Source organism: Dama dama, chromosome 9, assembly GCF_033118175.1.
Source record: "Dama dama isolate Ldn47 chromosome 9, ASM3311817v1, whole genome shotgun sequence".
Taxonomy (NCBI): Eukaryota; Metazoa; Chordata; class Mammalia; order Artiodactyla; family Cervidae; genus Dama; species Dama dama.
In genome coordinates this window covers 27,702,305-27,715,237 of record NC_083689.1, presented here as the reverse complement: position 1 = coordinate 27,715,237, position 12,933 = coordinate 27,702,305, and the positions used below count along the sequence as shown (strand labels likewise).

The window sequence follows — 12,933 nt, the reverse complement described above, 5'->3', positions numbered from 1 at the left end:
CAGATGACACTACCCTTATGGGAGAAATTGAAGAACTAAAGAGCCTCTTGATGAAAATGAAAGAGGAGACTGAAAAAGTTGGCTTAAAATTCAACGTTCAGAAAACTAAGATCATGGCATCCAGTCCCATCACTTCATGGCAAATAGATGGGGAAACAGTGGAAACAGTGACAGACTTTATATTTTTGGGCTCCAAAATCACTGCAGATGGTGACTGCAGCCATGAAATTAAAAGACGCTTGCTCTATGGAAGGAAAGTTATGACCAACCTAGACAGCATATTAAAAAGCAGAAACATTACTTTGCCAACAAACGTCCATCTAGTCAAAGCTATGGTTTTTCCAGTAGTCATGTATGGATGTGAGGGTTGGTCTATAAAGAAAGCTGAGTGCCAAATAATTGATGCTTTTGAAGTATGGTGTTGGAGAAGACTCTTGAGATTCCCTTGGACAGCAAGGAGATCTAACCAGTCCATCCTAAAGGAAATCAGTCCTGAGTGTTCATTGAAAGGACTGATGTTGAAGCTAAAACTCCAATACTTTGGCCACCAGATGCAAAGAACTGCCTCATTTGAAAAGACCCTGATGCTGGGAAAGATTGAAAGCAGGAGAAGAAGGGGATGATAGAGGATGAGATGGCTGAATGGCATCATCGACTCAATGGACATGAATTTGCATAAACTCTGGGAGTTGACAATGGACAGGGAGGCCTGGCGTGCTGCAGTCCATGGGGTCGCAGAGTCTGACACGATTGAGTGACTAAACTGAAGTGCATAGCCATTCCCTTCTCCAGAGATCTTATTTTCAGAGAGAATATAGTCTTCTTGCTAATTTGCTACCATTTGTATTCATGGTTCTCATTCGTTAAACTATTTCTCTAATCATTTTAATAGTTCCAACTTTGAATTATTGAGGAAGTTTCCTTTGTCATATTTAATGTTTGACATGAAAACTAATGTAGATATAATTTAATACAATCTTAAATATTGTCACTAAATGTCCTAGATCAGAGAAATCTATAATGATCTTATCTAAAGATAATGCTCCAGTGCAGGAAATGTCATCATTTTCTCAGGGAGATTGAAATGATGAATACATTAAGTCATACAAATTTTGTTTTCAGATACTTTAGGTGGAAAAGGGCGATTACCAGCATCATTTTTTCTTGTGCCTTGCTATTTCAGTTTGTTCTAAAGATTACTGTTTCCCTTTTTTACTGTAGTAAACCTAGTACATCAAGATTGTGTTTCCTGTTTAGAATTAAAGACTTCTAATTCATGGAATTGATTCATGAGGTGCTTAGTTTCAAAGGTCCTTCAGGGCAATATTAAAACTGTTTGGGGAATAGACTATTTGTCAGACAGTACAAGTCTCTCTTTTTAAATAACTTTAGTCAGGAAACATTCCTTGTAAAAGAAAGATCAATGGCAACTTATCTGGTACACCCTGTGTTTTTCTTTTTTTTTTACCAGTTGCTGGCAAATTGATTTTGACATTTTAGCATTTTGGCATTCAGTGGATGTATAGAGTGCTGCCTTGTCTCTAATATATTTTAACCTAGTACATATGTGAAGAAGTTTCAAATGTATTAGAAAAAAGATTGAAGGGAGGGAGGGAGGGAAAGAGCAAGGAAAGAAGGAAGGAAGAAAAATGGAAAGAAAAATTCATTGAAATTGATCCAAGATCTGTAAAAGCACAGTGGAAGGAACATTGTATTTGGAAACAGAAGATTGTATTTGAGGTTTGTTTCTCCTTCACATGGAGTATATCTTTGTTACTTTCTCCATTAGTCCTTCCCTGATCATCGCATTTGAATTGCTAAACCCCATAGCCCAAATTTTCCAAGTCTTCCTTCCCAGCTTTAATTTTTCTATAGCACTTTTCAATATTTGATATACAATGTATTTTAATTCTTGACCTTCTTGCTCCCCACTATTAGAGTGTAAACTGATTGAAGGCACAAATTTTTGTCTGTTTTGTTTACTATTATTTCCTGGTATCCAAAGAGTGTTTGACACATCATAGAGTGTTCACTAAATATCTGTTGATTGAGTGAATGAAAATGGGCTTCCCCGTTCGCTCAGCAGCAGAAGATTCCACCTGCAGTGCAGGAGCCACAGGAGATGCAGGTTCTATTTCAAGGTCAGGAAGATCCTCTGGAGGAGGGCATGCAAGCTGCTCCAGTGCAGCCTTGCCTGGAGAATCCCATGAACAGGGGAGCCTGGCGGGCTACAACCTGTGGGGTTGCAAACGGTCGGATATTAGGTTTATGAGCAAGATTAACCAAGATATTATGTATAAAAGCGTATTAGATAATGACTGGATTACAATAGGGATTTCATGTGTCCATTTACCATCTAATACATACATCTAATACTAATGTCTGTCAGTAAGTCATCTATAGATAGTGTAACAGTGTATCCCAAGTTACCCAGGACCATCCCTTTTTATGCCCATAGTCCACGAATAGTTATCAGCAACTTCTTTCTTAAGTGCTCTGATTTGGATGTTAAGTTCTATTGATCACTCTTTCTAAAGGTAAAGCATGCTACTTAATTGTCCTTACGGCAAAAGAGTTTATCTCATACCACACAGCCTGTGTTATAGTAACACAACTCTAAAAAAAAAAAAAAAAAGGCCTTCTAATTAGGATAAGAGGTTATTCCACAGGATAGAGAAAAAAGAAATATTTCTAACTGTTAACATAAAGAGAAATATTGGCAATCTTCTAGTATCAAGTAGTACTACACATCCCATCTTTGACTTTAGTACATATTACTTCAAACTCCAGTACCACCACTTCTTAGCTGTGAAACTGTGGGCACTTTGCTTCACTTATTTGAGCCTCTATTTTCTCCTTTGTGTAAAAGGAGTAATAATAGTGCTCATGGGCTTCATATGAGACATTAAAATAAATGTAACCTCTAACACAGTGCCTGGCATATAATAGATCCTAAATAAGCACCAGCTTCATAGTATTAATCATTTCTGCTGTTTTTAGCTTCTACACAGAATCCTGAATATGGTGGGTGAACAGTAAATATTTGAAAAGCCAATAAACAATTGAATATTCTGAAACATTCAAGCAAAATATGATTTTGAGACATTATTTAGTGGGACTGCTATCATACCAATGTTGGATAGTACAGTGAGTAATTAGATAATGAATTTGCAGTCATTACTGTTATGTAGTGTCACTGCTTAAAAATTGCCTGACTGCAGTAACTTTTAATAATAAATTATTTGGAATGTTACCTTTCATAGTAATTTAGACCTGAAAGTGTAGCTGTGATCTACTACAGTGCCTTACATAATGAAAAGGAAAACTAAGTCCCAGGTACATTAGATTCTAGAGACAGTATTAGAGCCCTGGTCTCTTCATTTCAAGCCAAAATTATAATGACTTTCCTTTTGATATTTGTCTGACTTTAATCATAGTGATGTGATTTGAGAAGATATCCAATTATTCAGTAGTACCTTCTATAATAAAGTAGAAATAGCTTAGAAGATGCTTTGGAATTTCAAATATATCTGTTTATTTTTCATACATTTGTAATAAAATTTTACCATATATATTTTATAAAGAAGATGATTACTAGCAAAATCTTGATGTTTTTATTATTGAAGTATTCTAATAAAAATTATATTCTAAAGCTGTTAGGCTAATTTCATAATAAAGCTTATTCCATTAGTTTCAAAGGCAGAAATGATGTCATTTCAATTAAATGAACTTTTTTCTCTTAATTTCCTAAAAAATAATTTATGGAAGGCACTCTTCAACCATTATCTACTAAAATTGTGTATTCTATGTTATCGTGTATATATAGTTACTTTGTGATCCTGAAAAAAATGACGTTACTTTGGTTTACACTTGTCCTTTGGAGTTAATATAAGATTAGTTGAAAGGGTTGGTAATAGTCTATGATTAATTACTAGACTTCTTGATATGATTGAGAACCTTCTCTATTACATCAAAATGAGTTCATCTATTATAAAACTTCTGTTGTTCTTTTCATGTCTCCAATATTGTGATTACTTTCAAGATCTACAAAAATTTTAGGAGCAGATACTAGAATGATATATTTCCACATAAACTTAACCACTTAAAAGTTTTCAGTTTAATTATTTTGAGTTTTCCTGAAAATATTACCAAGAAGCATGGTGTCTGTATGCATATATCTACTGAATAATATTAAGAATCTTCCAAAGGATGTGGACCAGGTAAACAGTAACTCCTCTTATAATAGCTTTTAAATTATAATAAAGCTTAAACTAAACTAGAAGCATTTAGGTCCTGTAGAAGCTAATGAGAAAAAAAAATCAGATTCAGAAGGATGTAATATCCAAGTTGTTCTTTAATCTGCTATTTGTATAAAGCTAAGAATTCATCAGATGCAAAGAAGGTTTTATGTAGAAGTATTTATAGAATAAAATTTAGAAAGATCAGTTATCTATAAAGTAGATGCATAAATGGCATGCACATACAATTGTTACTGTGTTATTCTTAGCTATTTTTACATGATATGTAAGTTTTATTACTGAAAGTGATATGACAATGAGCTTAATTTCAAGAATTTACCTAGAGACACACTAGATGCATGAAAAGATATTATCAGAGATAAGAAATAATACAAACTGGGCTACATCAAATGTAGAATACATACTATTGACCAGTGTTTTCCAAACTCAGGCTGTGCAGCAAAATGACCTAGGTACTTTTTTTTTTTTTAATGTATATTCCCAGACTCCATCAGTTTCCTGCCTTAGAAATTCTAGGCCTTAAAATCTATAGTTAAAAAGATTTTTTTTTCCAAGTGATTCTAAGGGATAGCCTCAGATAGATAGGTAAATGGTCTTAAACCATAAATGTTGCATAAATATGCATGAGTAGCTGGGATAATTGTGGAACACTTTCGTGAAGGTAGTGGATTTGAGATTGTGATTTGAAAAGTGGCCAGGCATCTGGAAAGGAATCCTTCTAGGAACACGGTTCTAGTTTTGGGAGCAGAAAGTGCATGGACATGATTAGTGCTTTATAGAGCAAATGATTCCTAAAGCAGAGAGGTAGAAAATTAAATTTGAGGAGGTAGATAAATGCCAGCCTGGACATTTGAGGATATTGGGCTTTATCTCATAGGCAACAGGCAACTCAATAATTGAAGTTTTTCCAAGGAGATTATGTATATATAAAGCAATCTTAGAAGAATACATATTCTGTGTTAATATTTGTAATTGACTGGAAGGCTGGTGGCTAAAGACAAAGTGAACAGTAGCAGACAGACTTGAGGTGACAAGAGTTTGTGTAGAATGCTCCTGCTGATGAAAATAAAAAGAGTTGTAACCCAGGATGATAGTAGAGGAAGAACAGAAAATCCTTGCGAAGAAAATGGAATCCTAATAATGACTTGGTAAAATATGAAGGGAAGCAGACATTATAAAACTTGTGCCTGCATATCTAAAAGATGACGATCAAAGTATTGACCAGTTTTCAAGTAGAATATGCTGAGATCATGGTTTTTTTTTCATTTTTATGTTACTGAAGTTTAGTTGATTTATACTATTGTATTAGTTTCTGTGTACAGTAAAGTGATTCCATTATACATATGTATACATTCCCTTTCATATTCTTTTCCATTATGATTTATCACAGGATACTGGATCTAGTTCCCCATGCTCTACAGTATGACCTTGTTGTTTATTCATTCTACATATAACAGTTTGCATAACTTCATCTTCTCTTTAATTGCCTGTGTCCTTCATCACTCAAAGCTCTGCCTTAGGTCAGCTAGGTGTTCTAAACTGCATTGTGTCCAACTTATGAGCAGCAATGTTTCTGACCCTTGTTTTACATCAACCCTCGATGTTGTGGCTCATGTTCAATTTTAACAAATACAAGGAAAAGGTGACTCACAGCCCAGAAAAAGGAAACAGCAAAAAAGAACAGTTGACAAAACCTTGTATCTCTCCTAGTGTTCAATTACCTGTGGCAAAGGAATGCAGTCTCGTGTTATTCAATGCATGCATAAGATCACAGGAAGACATGGAAATGAATGTTTTTCTTCAGAAAAACCTGCAGCGTACAGACCATGCCATCTTCAGCCTTGCAATGAGAAGATTAATGTAAATACTATAACATCACCCAGGCTGGGTAAGCAGATCAAAAAAAGGGAGTGATTTTGACAGACATAGAAATGATCATGGCTTCTGTTTTATGTATCACTTTAAAGCTTAGTTATCAATCTATACTAATTAGTTTGCTTCTGACTAAATTGGATCTGTTCAACTATATAGTCCAAATGATCATGTAGTCCAGATGAAAACTATTTTCATTTCTGAGCTGTCACTTCAGAGCTAGGCTGTGGAGATGCAAATGCCATTATCACTCAAGATCAGCCTTAAAAGGGCTGGAGGATGTAACCATATTTTTGATTCTGACCAGTCTCATGGCAGAACCCTCAGTTAAGGTTATATCGGTGGAAAGGTGAAGCTGTAGTGTATATCTTGGATCTCTTCATTGTTAATAGCCTTCCTTGTGATCCTGGGTACAAATTATCCTTAGGAGAGATAAAGAGTAAAAAAAACTCACTTTCAAGGAGAGCAGGTTACATGGATCTACACCACTGAACAAAAGGTACTGATTTTCTCACCTTTAAGGACATAATATTAAATATAAATGAATAGTACTAGCATTGATTTACATAGTTTTATGTTATAAAATGCTTTCACATATATTCTCAGTTACTGTCAGTCAGTCTAATACATCATCAAGAAGTAGAGTATGTATTTTAAGTAATATATCCTGTATTTGCCTAAAAGTATTTGTGAATGCATTAGCCTTTATTTTTGTGGCAGTTTGGAGCTTTTAATAGCGCTGCTGCCTGGATGTCACTGGGTTCATTTGTTTAAAATTATCTGTTGTTTTTTTAAATGCATTTTTATAGTTGATTTCCAATGTTGTTAGTTTCTGCAGTACAGCAAAGTGAGCCAGTCATGCATATACATATATCCACTCTTTTATATTCTCTTCCCATGTGGGCCATTACAGAGTACTCACTAGAGTTCCCTCTGCTCTCAGTAGGTCCTTGTTAGTTGTCTATTTTATAGACAGTAGTGTGTGTACATCAGTCCCAGTCTCCCGATGTATCCTGCCCCCTCCACTTTCCCTCTTGGCATACCGAGTGAAGTAAGTCAGACAAAGAAAAACAAATATAATATCACTTACATGTGGGATCTCAAAAAGTGATGCAAATTAACTTGTTTACAAACATAAATAGAGTTACAGCTATAGAAAACAAACGTATGGTCACCAGGAGGGGACACCTTCAGTTTTCATCTGTATGTATAATCTACAGGGGATCAGTTAAATCATACAGAATAATACTGCCAAAATTCAGAGCTAAATTGTCATAGATACTTCTCCAAGCATAAGATTCAGTCAAATGGAAAAGCTTGGTTCTTCATAGAAATATAAAAATTCTCTTTTCAAGCCAAATAATTAACATTTCTAAGAAATAATCAGTTCAAGTAGAATTAAAACTAGTTAAGACAAGAAGTTAAGCAATCCTAGAGCAGATGTGCTAAATCCTTGTATTCAAAAGCAACATAATCCCTTTCTCCAACAATTATTTGGAGTCCTTCTTGACATAAAATGTGGCAGAAAATAATGAATTAAAAGAAGAATTAAATTAAAGCTCCGTTTTCTCTGTTTATTTTTTCTTGAAGGACATCCCCAAACATAGAAGCACAGTGGTTGGAAAGTCTACAATTTTTAAATGTACAATAATGAATCATATTAGAATAGTGGCAAAAGAAACAGTTGCAGCAGACTGTCTTTTATTATACATGCCAGAACACACTATTTCTTTGGAAAAACTGGGGCCGAATCTACCTCACTGAATTTTTTATACCAAGAGCTTGTTTCAAACACTTCATTGCTGTAAATTTTAGTCACTTTTGTTAATCAGCCTTGATTTTAAGGATGCCTGAAATTGTGACTCTTAGATATCACAGCTAGACATGTCTGCTGTCTAGGAAACGAGGAATGTGAAATAAGTGTAAGCAGATTTTTGTTTTGCTATTTCTTTGCAAGTTCATCCATAATAGCACTTATTAATTTGTATTCTCATAATGGTGAACATATTGAACACATTCATTTTTCTTTTTAATCTTCTCAACTAAAAATCCAAAAGAAGCGTAAATAAAAGTCATGAAATGGACACTTAAAAGCCATTTGCAGTACACTCATTGGCTTTGGGAAATCTATCTTTAATGGTCTATAAAAGCTCATGAGTAAGACCAGTATTCATTCACTGTGCTCCTTCATCACAGAGCGTGTGTGCGTGTTTGTTTATGTCTGTCTTTTATGTTCTGGAAGGTTATGTATGTGAGCCAACAAGGGTGTAGAAAATCCCCCCGCTTAAATGATTGCTGTTTGTTTCTACTCACGACAGCTGGTTTATCTGCATGTATTAAGTTCCCTGCGTTTTGTTCCACAGCTGCTCTGACTTTCAAGTGCCTGGGAGATCAGTGGCCTGTGTACTGCCGGGTGATACGTGAGAAGAACCTCTGTCAGGACATGCGGTGGTATCAGCGCTGCTGCGAGACGTGCAGGGACTTCTATGCCCAAAAGCTGCAGCAGAGGAGTTGACCTCTAGCAGGCTGGCTGGCTAACAGCTCTTTGCAATTACATTATTTATAAACACACACACTAGCATGTTTTTCAGACCAAATATTATCAGATTACATATAATTTAATCAAATTAATTAATTTATTTTTTTTTTTTGCCTGCCAAACATCCAATATGGTGTTTGCTTTGGTTCTACAAACATTTTGATTTATACTATATGGCTTCATAAATAATTTTATATAAATAAGTTGGATCCAGTTTCCAGAATAAAAATAAAAAGGGAAAAACAAAAACCAACCAAGATCTTTATACTTTAAAAAATTTTTTTTAACAATTTTTTTTAAGTTAGGGCTGTCTCTAAGGTGCTACTCTCTCCCTGACAATACCATTGAGTTATCCAGAATATATACTAATTTAGCCTAATAGTTTAGTTATATATGGAGAGATATCCTTTTTTTTCCTTTGGTATCCTGATGCAGAATTTGCCCATTTTCTGTAATCTGCAGGAGATGTGTAAGCATAAGAAACCTCATAGTGTTGAACAGGTTTTTAGAGAATGTATTATGCATTGGGTTCAGATTTAGAGATATCCATAGGAAGAATTCTACTGTAATTATAACCTTATTGTAATAATGGAAAAGAAAAGTCTGAATGGAGACTTTGATCATGTTCATGAACATGTACTTGAACACAAGTATTGTAACAATGAGACACTGTAATGATTTACACTGAATCACCATTGCACTGTTGATATAGTGTAGAGAATCCGTTATAGAAATGGTAACATCCACAAAAATGTGTGTTATTTTAACCTGTTGTCATTATATTTTAGCTTTTTAAAATATTTTGAACAAAGAAAGTGTTGATCCACCCATTTCCTTGTATCTTTTTAGCAGATTTATAAGAGTATAGTACTTAGCCTCACAAATCATAATGAGAAGATTTACTGTTTTTCAGCCTTTTCCCTAGGAACAAGGAAAAACAAAAAGCTTATAATACTGTGGTAGTTTCATTGTGTTTTTCTTTTTAAAAATTAAAAAAGTTTTACAATTCTGTGAAACGTTTAAAAACCAGTTTAAGGTTTTCTTGTGAGAAAATATTGTACATGATTCACATGATTTCTTAGATTTTTCAATAAAATATGTGAAACTTCCTGTTGGGAGGCAGTTCTTCATGAGTCTCTCACATTTCCACATGTCTTGGCACTGTCTGCTTTTGTTCTGGAGTATCTTCTAAAGGATGTTTGTGTAATGAACAGCCTTGGAAGGTAAAGATAGTGTCTTTTTTGGAGCAAAGGGCAAACATGCTTATTTCTCATTATGAAAGTTTCAAGTTCCCTAAAATTGGGGTCTCTCTCCTGTAACACAGTTCACTGAATATGCAGGTACTACCTGGCCATCTTCATGTCATTCTGTGGGAAGTGGGGTCAGGGAACTGGTGCAAGAAATGCTGATTCTCTGGCTACTGGTGTTGCTGTAAGTAATAAAGTTCTTTGTCTGTAACCCAGGAGTTTAATGTCTTCTGCCCTGAAAGTATGGCAGGCTAACTTGATAGATTGCAAGTAGAATAAAGCCTCAAAATCCTCATAGTTCTTAAGACTTCCCTTTTCATCATCATTTTTGTATAAGGCACAGTTTGTTTCTAGATTGTCCCTTACTATGGGTATCCTTTAGTTTAATTGCTGAGATATAAAACCAGTCAATTTCAACACATCTTATGGAAGATAGTAGGGGAATGGGAAAGGGAAAACTTACATAGTGAGAGAAAACATTCTTAATCCATCCCTTGATTCCTGAATCCATTAATTGGTGCAGAAATATCACCATTTACTGACTGATGAATTGGGCCCTACACAACGTCTTAGAGAACCTCCAAAATGTCTTTACCCAACGGATGCCAGAATTGAATACTTGGGGAAGAAAAGGCATTGTTGTATCATTCTATCAGGCCATTTGTTCAGGGTGATGGGGAACATGGTAATACTGGAGATTTCAGAGAACATCAGTCCACTGCCACACTTTTTACTGTAATATGAATTCCCTGAAAAGAAACAATATATCATATGGAACACCCTAATAGTGAATGAGGCTTTTGGTAAGTTCATGGACGGTATTTTGCAGAAGCTTTGCAGGCTGGCGATACACAACCATATTTAGGGTAAGTGGCTATTTCTGTGAAAATAGTCCACTGCCTGTTTGGTGATTAAAGTGATCTAATGTAATCTTACTGCAATCCAGATGTTTTGCAGGATTGACAAGGACTTGGAAGGAGCATGGTTTGAAAATTGGTGATGAAGAAATTTTGAAGAAAAGGTATGTGAATAACTTACATTCCATTTGGCTGCTCACCAAAGAGAACTATCAGGAGGGAGGACTTGATCATCAGTTGGACAAATTGACAAGTTCTGTGTATGCTGGCCAGTCTCTTTCATTAGCCACCTTTGTCCTTGCCCATGAGCCCAGGGACAGAGACAGTAGTGGCAGGACTAGAGATTATGCATGGGTTCAGTAACATGACCTTTCACTCACCAAGACCCCCTCCAGCTACAGCCATTGCAAGGGCTCAGCCTAACAATAGCAGAGAAAATATTATTTCCCAACATGTCACCATTCTATGGCAGGACTAGCCCACTGCCTTGATTGTAGTAAGATTACATTAGTTCACTTTAATCACCAAACAAGCAGTGATTTGTTCTCACAGAAATAGCCACTTCCCCTCAGTGTGGATTTGCCTGCCCAGCCTGCAAAGTTTCTGCCAAAACACCATCCATGAACTTATCAAATGCCTTGTTCATGGTTAGGGTATTCCGTACGGTATGGTTTCTGTTCAGAGAATTCATATCACAGTAGAAACTGGCAGTGGACTCATGCCCATGTAACTCTGGTACTGCCATGTTCACCATCACCTTGAAGCAGATGGCCTAACAGGATGATGCAGCGGCCTTCCTTTTTTTTTTTTTTTTTTTTTTTTATTTTGTTCTGGCACCAGCTGAGTGGAAAACATTTTCAGGGGCCTCTGAGATGTTATATATGGTCTGATTCCTCTGAGGTGTTATGTATGGTCTGATTTATCAACCTATACATGGTGATATTTCTATCTAGATTTATGAATTCAAGAATCAAGGGGTAGAATTGAGAATATCTGCTCTTCCTGTGTAATTTTTCCCTCACCCATCTGTTTAAATTTGTGATAATCTGGTGTAACTCTCCAAAACCCATCAATCTTCTGTAAGGACAATAGGCAGAAGGAGTGAAAGAATGAATTGATGAATTTATCATTCCTGCATCCTTCAGATCCTCTTTGGTAGAAGTAATTCTCATCTCTTCATGAACACCATATTGATTTTGTTTCTAATTTTGGTATGTAAGGGCCAGTTCTAGGGACGGACAGTGCCATTACTACCATAAAAGCCTTCATTCTACAGATCATGGAGTTAACCAGTGAAGCAGGAATTCTGCCAGTTTCTGAGTATTTCTCCTCCAAATCTACCTTTCAGAATTAGGAAAATAACTGTCGGATAGGTTTAGGGACTCTGATTCAGTACGAGACAGATTCAAGCCAAAGCTTAATTAAAATGTTTGACTTCCATAGACTGACTATTGGTCTGACTATGGCACTTCAGTGGCGATTCAGGTCACCAGTAATTAGTATCGATTCAGAGTCAGTAATCTAGTAGTTGTCATAAAGTCTGATTATTTCCCTCTTCCCAGCACACTCATCCCATCAGGAAAGACTAGAAGTTAGATTTACAGTATGAATTTTGGAGAATTTCCAGCAGAATCCTTCCTCTAAAAGATATAGCCTCCCCTTTATTCAGAAAGTTCTGGGTCTGTGAACCTGCTGTCACATGGAATGGATCAAGGAAAAGAATTCCCTGGTGTGGTGATTCAAGTCATACTTACTTTCATCAAGTCTAGAGATTAAATGCTTATACAAACCAAGTAAGACTTTAGTAGTGTGCTCATCTCTTTCAGTACTCTGGCAATTAACCAATGCCAAAAATCTTTGTAGGTCACACCTTTAGCTTTACCCTTTTGACTCTGCTTACCCCTTAAACCATACCCATCTGGTCCCTGGAATTTAAATGCCCTTGTAGAATTCCATCATCCTCATTAAATTCAAGAAGCTCTGTTCTGTGGCAGCATTTCCCAATGTCCTTTCTGGTTTACAGAGAACAGCTACTATGAATTTCTTTAAGGATTCCAGTACTACCTTCACCAATGTATTTTTCAAGTCCTGGTGAAGGAAACACCCTTTGAACCCTCTTAGGGGACAAATTTAACACATAGATGAACACATCTATGTAG

General features: G+C 35.8%; 1 protein-coding gene across 1 annotated transcript in view; it reads left to right on the top strand.

Moving 5' to 3' along the window:
- Window positions 1–9,843, top strand: part of ADAMTS19 (ADAM metallopeptidase with thrombospondin type 1 motif 19) — a 250,761-nt gene extending 240,918 nt beyond the window's left edge. Inside the window, exons 22-23 of the mRNA XM_061150851.1 lie at window positions 5,970–6,147; window positions 8,495–9,843. Coding sequence (XP_061006834.1) covers window positions 5,970–6,147; window positions 8,495–8,646 — 330 coding nt within the window. The 3' untranslated portion in view covers window positions 8,647–9,843. The remainder of the gene's footprint in view (window positions 1–5,969; window positions 6,148–8,494) is intronic.
- Window positions 9,844–12,933: the final 3,090 nt, after the last annotated feature.